The 19,369-nt window shown below is 34.9% G+C and overlaps 2 protein-coding genes across 2 annotated transcripts in view; one reads left to right on the top strand and one right to left on the bottom strand.

Moving 5' to 3' along the window:
- Positions 1–19,369, top strand: part of PSMD1 (proteasome 26S subunit, non-ATPase 1) — a 93,755-nt gene that overhangs the window by 27,781 nt on the left and 46,605 nt on the right. The window lies entirely within an intron of this gene.
- HTR2B (5-hydroxytryptamine receptor 2B) lies at positions 4,878–19,302 on the bottom strand. Its single transcript, XM_060624107.3, has 3 exons — positions 18,939–19,302; positions 10,233–10,433; positions 4,878–6,205 (listed from the first exon to the last, which is right to left on the bottom strand). The coding sequence occupies exons 1-3, from the start codon at positions 19,285–19,287 to the stop codon at positions 5,313–5,315; spliced, it is 1,443 nt and encodes a 480-aa protein (XP_060480090.3). The 5' UTR covers positions 19,288–19,302; the 3' UTR covers positions 4,878–5,312.

Here is a 19,369-nt window from a genome sequence, read left to right as displayed (position 1 = left end):
CATAATATAAGTTTACAAATATTGAACGTCCACCGTGAACTGGTTATAGGATCTTCTTCATAACATCTTGGTAGGAACTTATTCCATTTATCAGGAAGTTATCCAGAAAGGCTGTATTTTATTCTTTTTTTTTTTTTTAACGTTTATTTATTTTTGAGACAGAGAGAGACAGAGCATGAACGGGGGAGGGGCAGAGAGAGGGAGGCACAGAATCGGAAGCAGGCTCCAGGCTCTGAGCCATCAGCCCAGAGCCCGACGCGGGGCTCAAACTCACGGACCGCGAGATCGTGACCTGAGCTGAAGTCGGACACTTAACCGACTGAGCCACCCAGGCGCCCCAAAAGTATTTTATTCTTATTGTGGATAAAAATGTTGAGTAAAACAGCAAAGTACAGACCCATACAACATGCTAATAGGTTTCTCCTTACACCAGTTTTGTTAAATAAGGTTGTTCAGCACATACTAACCTCCTTCATTGTGTTGTCCTCAAACCCTTATTTGCTCAACTTGTTCACAAAGACAGTAGAGAGCTTTCTTGAAATCCAAAGACATAGTATTTACACAGATCTACTGTCTAACACCTCCTAAGTAGAATATGTGATTAGTTGGTTATTACTGCTTTTAGTAAATCCATACAAGTGTCAGATATTCATTGATTGTTTTTCTAAGATATGACAGAGCCTATGTGCGTTAAGCTATTCTACATTTTTAAAAAAGATCTGCAGTAGACTACACGCTTTATTTCTTGATTCCTATTTCTCTTATCTTTTTTTGAACATCAGAATATTTAGCCACTTACAGTCTTTTTGTACCTTTGCCATTTTCTTTTTTTCTCAGATTTGTCAGCAGTGGTTCCATAATTACAACCACAAAGTTCTGTTTCAGGGAGGTGATTCATTTAGCTTAAAGAGTTGAACTCACTTAAGGCAGCAGGTCTTTTCACCCAGTCTACATTTTGATCACTCTTTCCATTACTTTTTATCTTCCTGGTCTAAAACTCATTATCCTGAGGTGGGGGGGGAAAAAAGGAAGCAAAACAGAGGTTGAATAGTTCTCTTTTCTGCCTGTCATCTTTGGCCAAGTTATGACCCTAAAGTTTCACTGGTTTTGCTTTAGAATTTAGACACAGTGTAGGGTTGGGCATGGGTCATTATTGCCATCCGGAGAGGTTCTTTTGTTTTGTTTTTGTTTTTGTTTTAATTCTTATCAGAGAACTAGGTAATTTTGATTTGGAAAGTATATTTTTCTAGGAGTACCTTTAATAACTGTTGGTTTGTGTAAACCATCCTACTCATGACGGTCTCTGTTTTGTTTCTTTGTTGTCAGCTGTTAATTTTTCCTGGTGATTTTCCATTTCATATTCTCTACATCAGTGGTCTAGTATGTATATTCTGCCACATAGGAAGTTGAGCTTCATGAAGACTGTTTCTCTTCCCTTTTTAACCTGACAGCACTTTGCTCTCTAACAAAATTCATTTCTGCCTTTGCATTTCCTGTAGTTCACACTCATGCTAAACTCCCAGTTTCAGCAGCAGATGTCTCCCATGAGCTGCTTTTAGGCTTTGCTAAGATCTCAGTTACTTACGATAGATCCAGCTAATGAGTGGTTCTATGTGCTTGTTATTTCTTAGGGATCATTCTCAGTTTTATTTTCATGATAGGATTCTTTATAAGTAGAAGAAACTGGAAAAGTCTTTAGAGATGATTTTGTCTAAAAGTTACTTTATAGATGAAGAAAATTAAATGTAATCAACTTGTCTAAGAAATTGCAGTTGAAACCAAATTCTCTAAATTTTAGATTAGTGTCATTTCCCTGGAGGGAGAATCTTTAAAGATGAAAGAAACTTAGAAATATTTTTTTTAAAAGAGAAGAAAATTCAATTCTAAAATAGTTAATAAAATTTCCCATTGTCATAGAGCTAAATGGTAGAACTGAAATTCAAAACAGGTCTTGTTAGAGACCAGTGCTTTCTACATCATGCCTTTCTATCAGAGTACTATTTTCCTGAGCAACTCTCACGGAACATTTTTTTTCTCAAATTTCCTCGTTACTTTTAATATTTGGAAAGTTTCTGTCCCTTCTCTTAAGAATAGTTAATGTTTTCTGGTGCATCATCATTTATTTTCTTAGAGATTGCTCCATTTTATCATTTCTTCCCTTTTAGATTTACTTTTAAAATAACCGCAGACATTTCACTTTCTTGAACCATATTTTAAGAATTTGTTTCTTCTTACTTTTTTAATCTTCTTTTTCAAATGTACTTACTGGACATGAATACTGAAAATATGTGGGTAAACATGTATTTGTACTTCAACCACTAAGGTGAAATTGTCTTCGTGGGAAACTAAAAGTTCTTATGTATGTTATCTCTTTTACCCTCAAGTAGTCCAGACAGTTATAATATTTTCACTGTTTCTTTCTCCTGATATTTGTGGGTTATTTGTTTATAATGTATATAAATATTGAGAGTTGAGTTGAAAACATTCTTGCCAAGTTGAAATGAACCTAGTACATTTTTGTTTAGTAAATAGGTGATTATTAGGCCCATTGTTATCTATCGAGTAAGCAGATTTTATTATAACTCTTTTTATGGTACAATGACTGAAACTCAGTTGGAACTGAGCATAATCTGAATTATTTTAACTTGACATTGGAAAGCAAAGTGAAGAAATGTTAAAAGAAGCATTGGTCTTTATATACTTGTTAAAATTAAGTTGCTATAATGATCTGATACAGATTCTTCTTAAAACTAGACAATCCTAGAGACCCCTGGACATCTTTGCTCTAACTTTACGTTATAACAATAACTGCATATTTTCCAATGTATACATTAATTTGCTTTCAGATACGGATGGATCTTATAAGTTATGAGGGAGAGTCTTGGTGCAGATATTTCTTTAGACCATAAGATATGTTTCCTTGAATATAAAAATGTTGCACCATTATAGATCTTTAGAATTTGAAGGAACCCCAGCAATCAGCTAGTTACCACCAAGTGCATGAATCATCTTTACAATATCTCCATTCACATTTTTTTATCACTTTGATACGTATTGTCTGTATTCTGTTCTGTTTCTGCCTCATTGTCTTTGTGTTTAGGTTCTTGATGCTATAACTTCCTTATTTTATTTCTGTCTTTTAAAACCTTTTCTATACCTTCCCCCCCTCCAGTAATGAATAAATATGAAATTTAATGGAAGTTTTCTTCCAAAATTATTTTTAGAGACAGTCTACTCTTTTTCATAGTCTTTTTATTGCCATAAATGTGGTTAACATCTGAAATTTGCTTTAAAATTACAGATTTTTTAAAAGTATTTTGAAATGGAAGTGTCAGTTTTATATCAAAATGGTAAAAGTTTGTGCTATGTTTTACTTTTTCAGAAATAGTTTATATTGGAGTTGTATTTCATTTTCTACAATCTTCTGGAAGTACTAGAATGATTAACTAGAGAAAGATCTCTCAGCTAACTATAAAGCAAAGATTTTTTTCCCCAGGAATTGAAGCTAACTAGTCATATAGTTAATTTTGTAAGTGTGTGATTGTTTAAGTACATACATGAATTTGGAGGCAGTATGGAGCATGTGAGAAGGTAGCCCATCTACTCTAGTTCGTCTAGGGGTAGAGCTTTGGCAGTGTGAGTGCCATCTCTAATATTTAGATTTCCTGAAACAATTATATATGCCTTTACATAGATAAGATTCAGTTTGTGATACTTTTAAAGTGACACCAGAAAACTTAATCTTATGTGACTTTGCAAGAATATAAATCTCAATGTATGTCAAACCCATCATATTAGAGACTAGAACCAAAATAGATAACAATATATATATATATATATTTTTTTTAGGAATGTAGATTATTTTGCCTATCTGAAATGGGCCACCCTTAATGCTGCTGAAGAATCTTAGACTGGTAGGGAAAAGTGCCTAAAGCTTTGAGATTTAGGGATTAAATTTGAAATCTTTTCTTTCTGGCAGATGACATAGAGCCCATAAGATCTATGTTCTAACTGTGTCCTAGGAAAGGATCCTACCATGTGGAGAATATGTATGTGGTTCACTTATGCTGAGCTCCACAGCCAACGCATTTCTTGAAGTAATTTTCTTAAACTTAATCACCTGGAAAGGGACAGCGATATAGTAGTAATAAATAGGTTGAGACATAAGAATGGGTCAACACGAAAAGGAAAAGCTAAGATATGGACTGGCTTCACTGCAGACCCCCTCAGCCTAAATTTCTTTACCATTTATGGGAATAGTGTAACAATAAAATATCAAATGTAAATAGAATTGGCTAGCATGTACAGACTGCGCACATGTACTAATTCTCATAAGAACCGTATGAAATGTAGATGAGAAAACTGAGAAATTTAAGTACCTCTCATAAATTCAGTCAGTTAGCTAGTAAGTGACATGGTTTGGATTTATTCCCAGATCTTGCAATGCAAAATGAAATGAGGAAAGGGTGAATAAAAAATGTTGTGCCAGAAGTTCAACAGACTTTTTGGGTGAGCTTGGGCAACCATGATCACAGTTTTATGTGGCCATTAAAGGTTAGATTCCTGGATTGAGATCCCACAGCTCCAGTTTGTACATGTTCTTTAAGGAACAAACTGAGCTTCAGGTACCCAGGACTGACTTCATTTGCTTCCTCCTCCTTCTCTAAGTTAGCCCCACCTCTGCTGAGTAGATTCCTGGTATCAGTCATTTAACAAAGAGCTCCAGTTCTAAGATGCTGTTATTTTGTGTGATATCCAGCCACTATCGTCCCTATCCCTTCCATCAAGACAAGTTTCCTGATCAAAGCAAAATCATGACTACATCTAAGTAAGTCAGACTGTAAATGACAGTCTTAGCTTACCACCACATGTGATCATTTTATGCATTCAGTTTTAGTCTTCTCTTCCTATCACTGTTGTTCTGTTATGCCTTATATTTTTAAGGCTTTGAGGGGGTTAATGTGTTTTGTCATTTAATAAAATGACACTCTTAGCACAGCTTTGCATACAATTAGGAACTAAACGAATTCTTACAGTGACATTATTTATTTTTAAGCTTAAAATTATTTATTTAATTTTATTTCATTTGAATGCCATTAACATTTAGCCAGAGTGCTAGGTCATTTTCATTTGCAGCTGTACAAAATGATTTTTTTTCATGGAGTAGTTTTGTCCAAATAAAGAAAATTACATAATCTCGATAAAGAGATGATTTGATACATGGCATAAAGTTCCTCTTTATATGATTCTTGGCACATTTATATCTGCTTCATCACCATACTCGTTATATTAGATGAAAACTGACATTCCTCCTATACGTAACTGACTTGCTCTTCAGTTTTGTCACCTTCATTTTCTGTGAGGAGAAGTGTATCTAGTAGAATGATTGATGAAGACTGAATAGTTGAACTGCAGAGCCTCATTGGGCTTTGGTACATGGCAGGATTAATCCCTTTTCGCATTCCATGTTTCATGAAAAACTTAGAGTTCTCTGCCATCGGGTTTCGAAAGTAGATACTGCTGGAGCATTTTCTGACAGTTTTTACTGATTTTGTGGCCTGGTAATTGCAGGTGATGTATCGGCCAAATGCATTCCGAAATGTCTTGTTGAAGAGGGTGTAGACCAAAGGATTCACCCCTGAGGAAACATAGCCTATCCACACAAATATCTCCAGGAGCATTTGGAGAGTAGTCTCGTTGCAGGAATCACATAAAACGAAAGTTATATTTGTAATAAAAAAGGGGCACCACATAAGCAAAAAGAGAAAAAAAACAATCCCTAGAACTTTGGAGGCTCTCTGTTCATTGGAAATGGTCTGCACTGACTTTTTTCCAACTGTGGACATTCTTCGCATAAGCAGATCATTCTTTGAGTTGGGCAGAGTTTTGTCCTTGTGAGTACCATCCAGCATTGCCACCTTTTCAGGTGATGAGCAAGGTGTTTCATCCCTTTGGAAAACTGTAGACACAGTCAGCCATGTTAGGCGTTGAGGTGGCTTGTTTTTGACCAAGTAAGCTTTCTTCTGTAAAGCGTGGATAGTGAGAAAGTAGGTGACAATCATGATTGCCAGAGGTGTAAAGAAGGAAGCCAGTGAGCCAAAGAGCATAAAGTTGCCAAAACGGTCCTTTGTTAGCACACAGGTGATGTTGCTTGGGTTATTCATATCAGTTTCTATGCCTTTAATAGGGACTGGAATGGCAATGCCTAAGGAAGAAGAAACGAGATAAATCTAGTTAATTTTAGGACTTTCAACTCTTAGGTTATGTCCTTTTAGACTTTATCTTAGTGACTTAATGTGGTTAGTGGTTAGTGTATTGTAATTCCTGATACACACAATGCAGAATTTGTCAAAGCACTTAATCCTTGGAAGATTTAACCAAGAGAACCTAAGTAAGCAAACCTGCTGTTTTTAAACAGACATTGATTACTGATTTCGAGTTTATAATTAAAACTTCCCTGGGGTGCCTGGGTGGCTCAGTCGGTTAACCATCTGATTCTTGGTTTTGGCTCAGGTCATGATCTCACAGTTTGTGGGATCGAGCCCTACATTGGGCTCAGTGCTGGCAATGCAGAGGTTGTTTGAGTTTTTCTTTCTCACCCTCTCTCTGCCCCTTCCCCACTCTCACATGTGTGCATACACTGTCTCTCTCTCTTTCAAAATAAATAAACTAAAAAGAAAAAAAAGCTTCCTAAATCTGCAGTATGTCCACGAAATGGCAAAGAATGTGTCCATTTATATCTGTTTATTGATCTATCCCAGGTTAAGGAAAATGAATTCAGAAGAGAATTTGCTTTTATCTTTATATTCGATGTAGTTGACTTAAAGAGACTTCACAGTACGTTCATAGAATATCTTAATTCTGGATAGATACCTATTATCTTTGAGCTACACAGTGTCATCGAACAGACATTTTCATTTTTTGAAATTCATGAATGTCTTCATCTTTTCCTTTGATTTAGGGAAAACTAAAGGTTTCATTGTTTTTTTAAAAACGCTACTTAAAAATTTGAGAGGATGTGGATCATAAAATTTATTTTCAAGTTGAGAGTTCCTCTCATAGATATGAAAGAAATGTATCTTATGCTAATCTTCTAGTACTTTAAGTGCCATGAAGTAGGTAATTAAATATGATCTTGCCTAGTGAAGTAGCTTATTAGGAAGACAAGTACACAGGTGTTATCCTCATCCTTTCCCTTTGAAACAGCAGATCCTTAAAAGAAGTCTGAGTTAACTGATCTTTGGAAACCTGTAGAACACTTTTGTTTTATGAATCTGAAAGTACTTCGTCATGTACACAGCCTTTTTATGGTTACTGAAGAACCTTTGCCGTAAATATTTTCCTCAAATCTATGGCTGCTTTTACTGTACTGCAGAGCTCAGTAGCGGTGACAGAAACCATATAGAGCCTGCAAGCCCAAAATGTTTACTCTCTTACCCTTTGTAGGAAAAGTCGGCTAACCCCTGCTGTATGTACCCTGTTATTTCTAGGTAATCATTCCACTGTTCTTTCCCCCCTAAACCCTTCCCTTTTGAAGTCTATTTAATCTACTTACACCACTCTGTTCCCCATCCGGGTCATCTACCCAGCCCTCAGAACATTTGTCCGTCTTCCTCAATGGATTCAGTGCTTTGCTATTGCCTGTCTGCTGGTCCGTTGCCGTTACCTTCCATGATTTCACCTCACTGATGATCCTTCTAACACCGTCATTTTATGTCTCTTGAACTCAACTCTAATTCTTAAAATTATTTTTAAAATTCTAATTCCAATGTAGTTAAACATACATTGTTATATTACTTTCAGGTGTATCAGCTCTTAGTAGTAATAGTAGTAGTATTTTGGACTCCTGAAGCCATCCATAAGCCCTCTTAAAACTGTCCCATATCTAAAGCTATGAACTTTGTTTGCTATTTCCCTTTCTTGTCCTGCTACTCTTCATTATTGTGGAACTTCTCTTTCCTATTATCTTGACCTCTAGTCCATTCTTCCTTCTGTTTTCACACTCCATTAATCCTCTATCAAGGCTCACAATACGTGCCTCAACCAACTGGTGGTCAGTAAGTTACATTTTCACTAGTACTTGTTTTTTTTTTTTTTAATGTTTATTTATTTTAGAGGGAGAGAGAGAGAGTGGGGGAGGAGCAGAGAGAAAGGGAGACAGGATCAGAAGGGGACTCTGCACTGACAGCAGCAGAGTCATCAGGTGTGGGACTCAAACTCACGAACCGAACTGTGAGACTGTGACCTGAGCCGAAGTCAGACACTCAACCAACTGAGCCACCCAGACACCCCTTCACTGGTACTTATACCCTTTTCCCCTTATTCTTTCATACCTTAGCTTATATGCCAGGTCTTACCTAGGATAACTGAACTCTTTTCAAAGCACTTTGCAGAATTTAAACCTAAACTAACCTTTACTATCCTCTGCTTTTTCTTTTACAAGGTTACTTAATTGTATGGTTCTACAAAACAGTGTGATGAAATGAACAGAGCATTGATCTTGGCCTTGGTGCTGAAAAGCTGAAAGCAGTCTTTAAGCCAACTATTTAAAACTTCTAGGTTTCTTTTCTCATCTGTAAAAGGAAAAAGTGGACTTATAAGATCCCTTCTGAAGCTATAAATCTGGAGTCTTCTTTTTATTCTTTCCCCTCTGCATACTTAACACTTTGTATTAGTCTAATTTATTATCTACCTTCCTTGAATATAAAGGCTCTTTTTTATTTATCTTTCTTTGTATTCTTGGTACCTAGCATGTCATAGGTACTCAAAGATTTGATCTGTTTATGGAGTCATATGATCCAGCCTTGAGGTATCACTTCTAACAATAGGCTATTTATTGGCTTGATCATATTTCATGGTTTCAAATGTTTTAACTCTTCTTAAAGATCATTTCTCCTGTTTTCTCCCTGCCTTTGTCCCATTTCCCCACCCTACCCCAACACACATACCTCACACTGTCTTCCCTTTACTCTCCCTCATTCCAGTGAGCTTACCAGAAAGATGTGGGTCTTTTGCCATGAGCTACTATAGTTGTCCTTCTTTGCACTTTAAATTTTGGTAACTGTTACCCATTATCTCCCATGCCCTTTCTCTAACTTCTTTTTGGGGGGCCTCTTCTGTTCTGTCAATCAGCATCTGTTCCTAAAACTATCCTCTCACCACTTGCATATCTGTCCATTCTGAATAGACTTTTCCTTGACCCTAACTTTCTTCCCAAGCCAGAATAGTAACACTCCTTACTTTTACCTCCAAACTATTCAGAAGAGGTTTGGCCCTGGTATCATCATTTCAGGAATATAAAGGTCATTTTCATTGTCTTGCTTTCTTGCCTTTTTTTTTTTTTTAACCAAGTGTCCTTATTATGATTAGAGAGAGAGACCATCTTTTTCTTGTTTTCCTTTTAGCATTCCAGATCTCTCTTGATTTTATTCCTCTTTAAATTCTTTTTTTGCTGGGAAGAAATGAATCCACTTGTCAGACTATTAATGTAATGATCATAGTAACTGTTGTGAATCTGTTTGTTTTTCTGATGTTAACTTATAAACGGTTTGAGTTTTTTATGCTATACTTGATGCTAAGATAGTTTATTTTAGTAGCTATCTTTGAGCATTAAAGATGAGCACAACGGCATCAAACAGTTTAGAAGAAATATCTCCTTCTGTAAATCATTTGTGAATATCACTTGCATCTCTCTTAAAATCTCTGATTAAACACATATCCAAAACACACAGACATTTACTGACTTTAGTCTATACACATACTGGCTTCCAAGATGAATTTATGATCTTTAATATCCGCATATAAAACATTTGGATTTTTTTTCTCTTTTCCTGTTTATCTTCTTAAATGTGATGATACTTTTTTTTCTTGTCACTTGCGATTTTGCGTGCTGCCTAGACCTTAATGATGTGTTTGACAAAAGTGAAAACTGTTTTCAGACTTAGTCTTCCTGCATGTCAAAATTAAAGCAGGAAGATATCTCAGTAAACATTGTGAAGACGGTTCCTTCAGAGCACATGAACTTTTCTCCGTTTTCACACGTATTGCTGATAGTGTGGGTTAGTAGCTGTATGATGACATGGCATAAGGAGCTTGTGTTGGTATATTAGTAGTCTGCCTTGACCTCTTTTGTTGGGTTTCACAGCCTACCAGGTCTGGTATATTTCCTAGCCAAATGGAACCAAGGACTGTTTATTTACACCACCCCACACACCCTGACATTCCCCACATACCTATTGAAATTAACCATACCACTGTAATCTTGATGAATGCTGTAGCTCGTGAGTTATATTGATTGGCCTGGATTGGCTTTTTGATGGCTATATAACGATCCACTGAAATGGCACAGAGATGCATGATGGATGCAGTAGAAAAAAGAACATCAAGAAATAACCAGGCAGGGCAGAGAACAAGTGGGAGGGGCCACACAGCCTCTGAAAAACAAAACAAAAACATATTCTCCTGCAAAATGGCAATCTTCAATCTGTAGTTTCTTTTTAAAGTGATAATAGATTTTTAAACTTTTTATGTTATTCATCTGAAATTTTATGGTTTATCCTCCACAAGTTGTTTAAGACAATGGAGTCAATAATATTAAGTATATTTCTGCAAATGACCCCTTTTAAATACATTTTCTATTTCATATAATAATTACAACACTCTTTCAAGATCTGCAGTTTAATATTTTTAACATACCATTGCTCTTTTGTCTATTCCTTTTGTGATCTTTTAAAAATTTCCAGTGTTGGGGCGCCTGCGTGGCTCATTCAGTTGAGCATTCCACTTTTGATTTCAGCTTAGGTCATGATCTCAGGGTTGTGGGATCAAGCCCCGTGTTGGGCTCTAAAATGAGCATGAAGACCACTTAAGATTCTGTCTCAGGCGCCTGGGTGGCTCAGTTGGTTAAGCGTTTGACTTCGACTCAAGTCATCATCTCATGGTTCATGACTTTGAGCCCTGTGTCAGGCTCTGTGCTGACCGCTTAGAGCCTGGAGACTGCTTTGGATGCTGTGTCTCCATCTCTCTCCACCCCTCCCCACTTGTGTGTGTACACGCACATTCTCTCTCAAAAGCAATAAACATAAAAAAAAATTTTTTTTTAATTCTGTCTCTCCCTCTCTCTAATAAAAAATTTTTAAAAAATTTTTTAAGTGAATGGGAGTCTCAGTGAGGCCTGGGATTTGGGCTCAGTTCTAGCAATAACTAGCAGTATGATCTTTGTTTATACCAAACTCTCATTTGGTGAAATAATTAAGTGGAATGATTTGAGTTTTTTTTTTTGAAAGAAGTACTTCTTTAATAAAGTTTGCAAAAGGAATGGCTTCAGATAAGTTTGAAGAAAAGTAGATTGTTATCCTTCTGTATTCCTTCATTCACTCCAGGCACTGGAGACTATGGTTTAAAAAGTCTCAAGTATTAGACATAGTACTTAATTTATGTAACAAACTCTTATAAAAAAGCATTTACTCAATATTTCATATAGTCTTGAGCACTTAAGAAATACTTTGAAAATTTTCAGGGTTTGGATATGATAACTATATTCTACATAGCTTTCCAATAAATTCACTTAGACAAGTATCCATACATATGTGGGTTTGACACATAATATATTATACACACACCCAGTATATATATATTTACAGTTCTAAAACACCTAAAATTTATTTTAGGGTTTGCCCTAGAATATTTCAGTTAGAATCCACTTTACTAAAACACACACACTCACAGATTTTAGAACTTGCTATAAAAAGCAAATTACTTCTGTTTGAAACAAATGTCATATATATGAGAATATCTAAATCTTTTTACAGTTTAACTGTTGTATGCGCACAGACAATATAAATTACTTTTGTTGGTTTTTCCACAATGATCTGACTTTGACAGGTATAAAATGATTAGGATAATTGAAGGAGGACCAAGATAACCATTTTAGGATTTCAGAGCACCAAGAAGAAACTTGTCAGTTGTGATCTGTTTAAATTCAGGAATCCTGAGGGTGGAGAGAGGTTAGTATCCCAGAACAACAACAAAAAAGACTATAGTGTAGGAAAAGAGTGTTGAAATAGACTTAAATATTTTTCAAAAGTATGCGAATTAATGTTTGAGAAGGCTCTGAGAAAGATTGTGTCTTGGGTCTTAAAAGATGCACCTACATTTGTTTGCTGATATAGGTTAGGTGCTCAGAATGCCTCATATGAAAAAATTTATGGAAGACCTCTCAAAATTAATCAAGTATGGTAGAGAAATCTGTCTTTAAAAGAATCTAATAGTATTTTTAAAGAATCTATAGTATTTAGATTTTCTGTTCAGTAGAAAAGGACTTTGGACAGTGAAAGACAGCAATGGACCTGAGCTTGAGTAAACTAAGAGTCTAAGTGAGTGAAAATAATGACATATGATTAAGAGAGTTTTGCAGTGGAAATGACTTGAAATGAGGCTACATTCTGTAGTAAAGTTCTACATTTAAGACTGAGTAGTAGAAAAATACTCAAGTCTAGAGCTACAACAAGAGATACTGATTATAGTTTTAAATGTGCCTATATAGCTTTTCTAATTATGGGTTCGTTGTCTTTAAATTAAGATCTGGAAAATTCTAGTCATAAATCTAGTAGCTGTGATAGGAAGCCACAATAGAACTCTCATGTAAAAAGGACAGATCTTTGGAAAATAGACCATTTGACCTACATATTCCTAGTTGTGAGCTAAAGCTCTTTAGTGCTCATTTAATTAAGCCTGTGAAGCCTTGTTAAGCTCACTTTCCAATAGAATGAATTTATTTTATAAACTCCAATTTTGGAACACAAAGTGGGTATTAAAATTAATGCAGATCACTAGAATTTTATTATTTCAGTCAGTACTTATTGCTAACAGTAGTACTGAGGCGTAATAGAAAAAGTATTGCTAAGTACTGAGGCGTGATAGACAAAGAGACTGTAATAGGTTTAGGATTAAGAGAGATGGATCTCTATGATTAACCTCTATAATTGCAAGTTTCATGAAATACTAGTCAGTAGACTTTTGATGAAATGAATATAAAAGTAACATGACTGCATTTAATTAACAGATATCTTTTATATGTTTGTCTAATTGCTTAAGTAGATTCAGGTAATGCAAGAATTTATACAAATTAAAAGCAGTTCTAGACATTCTCAAGTTATTCTCAAATTGTCTTTTCAGGTAGCATTAATTTGATAGGCTCAAGGTCAGAAAAGTTTCTTACTAGAGTAACTAGGGGCACCTGGGTGGCTCAGTCGGTTAAGTGTCGGACTTAAGTTCAGGGCATGATCTCGCAGTCCGGGAGTTTGAGCCCCGCATTGGGCTCTGTGCTGACAGCTCAGAGCCTGGAGCCTGCTTTGGATTCTGTGTCTGTCTGTCTCTCTCTCTCTCTCTCTCTCTCTCTCTCTCTCCCTCTCCCTCTCCCTCCCTCCCCCCCTCCCCCCCTCCCCCGCTCACACTGTCTCTCAAAAATGAATGAATGTTTAAAAAAATTTTTTTAATAAATAAAAAAATTAAAAAATATTGGGTTCTGGCTGTCCCTAGAGAAAATTCTGTGGCTGTCTTTTTTTTTTTTAAGCTTTTATTTGTATTTATTTTGAGAGAGAGAATCCCAAGTGGGCTCTGCACTGTGAGTGCAGAGCCTGTCACAGGGCTCGATCTCACAAACCTCAAAATCATGACCTGAGCCGAAATCAAGAGTCAGATGCTTAACTGACTGAGCCTCCTAGGTACCCCAATGGCTGTCTTGTTAGATAGTTATTTCAGATGTAAATGTTGGCTGTTTGCCAAATATGACTGTTTAGGTTGGTATGATTTCTCATTTCATTTGAGAAAGCAATGTAGAAGAGGTTAAGAGTATGAATTCTGGAGTCATTCTCCCAGATTCAAATTATGTCTCTTCCATTTATTTATTCCTATGTCCTCTCTTGTAAAGTAGGGATATGGTGATGATGCCCATTTTATAGGTTTGCTTTGAAGATTAAATGCTGTACTACATGTAAAGTGTTTAGAAAATGTCTGGCATAGAGAAAGCACTCAATAAATGTTAATTCTTATTACTATTATTATCTGACAAAAACTAGCCAAGTAGCCTAGCCATTAAAACACTGCTACTTAGAAATGTAAGTCATATCATTGCTATAAAATCAGTATGTTTGTCTTCCTGACTGCTGTAGCAAGAGTGCATGTATCCAGGGGCACCTGGTGATGCAGTAGGTTGAGCAGCCAAAACTCTTGATTTTGGCTCAGGTCATGATCCCAGGTTTGTGGGATTGAGCCCCCTGCATCAGGCTCCATGCTGAGCATGGAGTCTGCTTGGGATTCATTCATTCATTCTCTCTCTGTCTCTCTCGCTTTCTCTCTCTCACTCTCCCTCTGCCCTTCTCCCTTGTTTCCACGTGCTCTCTCTCTCAAAGAAAAAAATTTTGTTTCCAAAGGGGGGGAAAAATGAGTGCATGTATCCAATTGAATTTAAATCTGTACTCTTTAAAAAGCATGGGAACATGTTTAACTGTTTAAATTTGTCATGAAAGTATGCCTTTTTAACTCTGTCTATATGTGTGTGTCTAACTATAAATAGCAAACATAAATAACTTACGTTCATTGCCATGCTTGGCTATTTATGTGTATTTATTTGTTTGTTTATTTTGCTTTCTTTTTAACTGGTATAAAAACCTAAATTTTTTAGCCAGAAACTCCATTTCTTGATGAGATAGACTCATTTTATCTGAACCTTGCTTAATCTTTGGGCAAGTTTTTAGTTTGGAAAGCTGAATTATTAGTTTAGAAAGTAATTAAAATTAATATGTAAGTCTGGGATATAAGATATTTGCCTTTTGAGTATTTTAAAAGACTTTTTTTTAATGCTTTTTTATTTATTTTGAGAGAGAGAGAGAGAATGAATTGGGGAGGGGCAAAGAGGAAGAGAAAGAGAATCCTAAGCAGGTTCCACACTGTCAGCATAGAGCCAGACATGGGGCTTGAACTCACAATCCATGAGATGCTGACCTGAGCCAAAATCAAGAGTCTGACGCTTAACTGAGTGAGCCATCCAGATGCCCCTAAAAGACTCTTTTTAAAGCTATCCCAAGAGAGCTGTGCCTATAGAGATTACCGAGGTAAACAGTGTTAGAGCAGGACAAGGCCTAATAATCCGAAAAGGCATAGTTCTCAAAGTAGCCATTTTTTTAAATCTCAGAAATTCTTATGTTTGTATCTTTATCTTCCAGAAAAGAGAGACATAGATCAGTGCTTCAGTCTTTATTATGAAGCTTCTGTTTTGTTTTTGTTGTCATTTTCCTATTACATTAGAGCATATAAAATATTCTGGGATTAGATGTCTAATATGATAGTGTTTTAAATGTTTCAAGTGATTTAATACTTAGGAAAATTTTTTTCTTGGTTTTTACGTTTCCACTTTTCCAAAAAGAAGTGCCTTTAATTGCTTTGCTCCCTCATTTAAGAATTAGAGCAACATTTCACTGCGTAAGTGAATAACTGATGTTTTTTTCTTTTACTGCTGTACATCTGCTTCATCTCTGGTCAGACTTACACCTAAACTAAATCACATATTTAAATATATAAACTCTTCTCATACTCCACTTGCCAATTATTTGTGCCTATAATGTGTCCCTATTTGACCATTTAACAAGATATCTGCAATGTCAGTTTTAGCATATCCGTTTTCCAGACGAGGTGATTGAACTGATGTGAGTGAGTTTCCTAAGCCAACACAGGAGAACCAGGATTCAGAGCCTGGGTTGTCTTGCTTTAAACCTCTGTAACCTCTGTCTTTCAGCCATTTTATTTTATACACCCTCTTCCAGCTGTATGACAGATACTGTTCCAGCTATAATCGTGAGGCATGAGTTAAAACTTAAGTTATAAATAAACTAGTAATGATCAATGAATGACCAAACACTGTTATTTTCTCCTTTACATTTTTAATCATTTATTTAAGGAGAGAAGGGAAAGTCCAGAGAATTTCTTAAACTGTGAGTGAACATTCTGTCTTTTTTGTATTAGCACATGATGTTCTGTTTTCCTTTGCATCCTATTCAAGTATTTCTAAAGTAGGCATTTCCAAGCCTTCTGTCGTAAGCTACTAACTTGTGATTGTGCATTTTTGGAATTACATGCAGGACAGTAAAAACTAGAACTATAAAGCAAAGTTAGCGCTCCCAGAGCATTGACATAGGTATCACAATTCATTTGAGAGACCATGTTGGGCCAGTCATAATCTTGGTAAAATAGAAATTCTATAAAAAAAAAAATTCGGACAGTTTATGATCAAATAGTATATAAATCATTGGTTAAATAAAATACTCTGTACCATAAGAACCAGTTTTAAAATGTTTAACTTCTCTCCTTTTTTTAAACTTAATTTTATTAGAACATTAGTTAATGTAAAGTTTCTTATGATAATTTCATTTAATTTCCCTGAGATGACTAAAATCACTCATACCACTCAGTAGTAGTTAATTTTTTTATGTATACAGAATTGGGGACACTGTACCGACTTCAGAAGTTTGGAAGATTATTCCTGTAATGAGAGAAAAATACACAAAATCTGTTCCTGTCTTTTAGATTTATTAGAAATTCTTATAAATGCATTAATTTAGAAAGTCTTTGTTAACATGTGAACGCCTATCAAAAAATCTTAGTATTTGAAGTCAGGTCCCAATTTATAGTATGTGCAGTTCCCAATTTATGAATGTATCCTTTTGAAGCTTTTTAGAAGGCAGAGCATGTATTTTCTCATATACTTTCTCATAGAAAAAGAACAGCGTTAAAAAAAAAAAAAGAACAGTATTTTCAATAATGAATTTAATGCAATAATTTTTTAAATAGAAGTTAAATGCCCAGGTTAGTTTATTTTTTAAAAATCAAATCCCCCTATAGAGCTTAATTACTGTTAGTAAAAGTGTTTGGGACTATGAAAGATTTTATTTTGTAATTAAAAATTAACAACATTTGAAAGAATGAAGTGTAGTTAAAACATTATTAGGACAAAAATAGGAAGACATTCCATATATTTTATGTTAAAATATGTTGGGTTTTCTGCTAACATTTATTGGCAAGAATATGTTGGGCCCAAAAAATGTAAATATAAACTTAGTTGTCAGCTGCACATACCTACTATTTTCCTATGGAATACATGGAATTATCTCTCATCTGTTTTTGTGTTTTGTCAGGTCACTTTAATACTATGGAACTTTGCTTTTTAAGATTCCTTACTATTTAGCTGATAACTTGAATATCTACCACAGTATTTTTTTGTATGTGGTAGATTTTTGATATTTTTGGACTCGTGGACTTTAAAGTTAAAATTTAGTTCTGTGTAACTCATTCTATCTCATTTGTTCAATATAACATCAATTAAATTTTATGGTAGTATAAGATGAGCATTGTAACATTTGCTGTATGCCTATTTAAAGAGTGATTTTACTGTGAAGTTACTATTGTGTGTGCAGAGAAAAGAGCTTGAATCAAATCTCTGTACAATCTTTACCAAATATACATAAATGGTTCTATATAATCCTCATTTTATTTCTTTTAAACTTTATTCAGGATTAAGATCCTTTAGGTTCTCCTTTCGAGTATGATTTATTAATTCTTTTCCATGGTTACATGTAGCACTAAATTTTCAGAAGGTTACAGATTTACAGAAGAGAAGGGGAAAGATAGACATTATTAATGATTAGAGAGTCAATTAAAGCAGTGGAAACTTAATTACTGCGTGTCCTGCTACAGAATTTAAAGCCTGGATAAATGTTGATTTAGAATGAGAAGTTTTAGCCTGTCACCATCTGATATTTGGGGGATCAAACACTTAATTTTAGATATCTCTATAATTACTTAAAAATGTAACATTTAACCTAAATATAATAGTTTAAATTGGAGTTTTTCTTCTCCTTCTAATATGTATTCTAGTTAAATAAACTTTACTTTTCTAACCTGAAGTATTTTTATACTCACTATATAAACATAATTTCAAGAAGCCCTATCTGCTGCAAATAATCATTTTTCTTATGCAGTTAATGGATGGAATATCAATTTATGCCAGGCAATGAATACGTTAAATATCCTTTTAATTCTGATTCTTAGAAGCCCTCAGAATTTATTAGAATTATTTGAATTTACCCACATTCTATTAACTAGAGAGGATATGCATAAATCAAAACTAGTACTTTAATATTGAACTACATTTTATTGTAATACTCAGGTTTTGATCACTTATTGTAATAACTTATGTTTAATAATTTTTTATGTTATTTTAAATAACAATTTAAAGTCCGATTTTTCTTACATGTGTCAAGGACCTGGATGGTCAGAAATCATAAAAATTAAACAGATGAATCATCTTTTAGAACACTGTGAGCCAGACCATTTCCTTTAGCAACTAAACATAGTATTTTCTTAACATGACACTGGTGTAAGAATTATGTTTAAGTCTAAAGTACACAAATGATAAATATAACAAGAATTTTAAAACAATTCCAGTTTTAAATTTGGGTTTGGTGATTCAAATTGGAATTTAGTTACTCAAAGATTTATCATTAATAAGTAAGTCAGCACATAACTGTCACAGAAGTGTCCTAGCTATTACTTTGTCAAGGGAAAAATGTATTAATAATGGGGAAGTTAAAGTATAGGTCTGTTCTTCACTATAATTTTTAGGTGATGAATGCGGAATCTATGAATATTGCTAACTTGGATGATTTTTTAAATGATGGCTAGGAAGGAGTAGAATTTCTAAGAAATTATTTTTTGCTCTTTAAAATTGATTATCAGCCATAGGAAATGATGGGAATAAGAGTCTGTTTACTCACTGTATCTTTAAATAGTCTAAGTTCACCTTTAAAGACTAAATGAGTATCCATTTTTCTAACAGTATATCACAGTTCTGTGGTTTGATGTCAGGAACAAAGTGAAATACTTACCAAACATTATTGTCAAGAGGGCAATCGGCATCACAAACAATCCAACCAGCAAATCAGCCACTGCTAAGGACATTAGAAAATAATTGGTAGCGTATTGCAGCTTTTTCTCCAGTGAAACCGCCAGAATAACCAGGATGTTCCCACCAATCGTGGGTATTATCACCATGAGTATCAGAAGAGCAGCCCAGCGCGGTTTATTTCCCTGTTGCTCACCAATCTGTTTCATTTCTTCTGGTATTGATTCTGTCTGTAATCCAGACCAATTAGCAAAGATTAAGTGATCAAATGAGCTCCGCAAAATGTGCTCAGGAATTGTGCTTTGTTCTGATATTCTATAAGAGAAGGCCATTTGCTGTTTTTGTGTGATTTGATCCAATTCCGGACAATGGTCAGCATGGTCAGTAGCTAAGCTGGTCATCTGCTTTTTAAAG

Source organism: Panthera onca, chromosome C1, assembly GCF_046562875.1.
Source record: "Panthera onca isolate mPanOnc1 chromosome C1, mPanOnc1 haplotype 2, whole genome shotgun sequence".
Lineage (NCBI taxonomy): Eukaryota > Metazoa > Chordata > Mammalia > Carnivora > Felidae > Panthera > Panthera onca.
The sequence above is the reverse complement of the archived record's forward strand: the minus strand, read 5'-3'. Positions and strand labels throughout refer to the sequence as shown.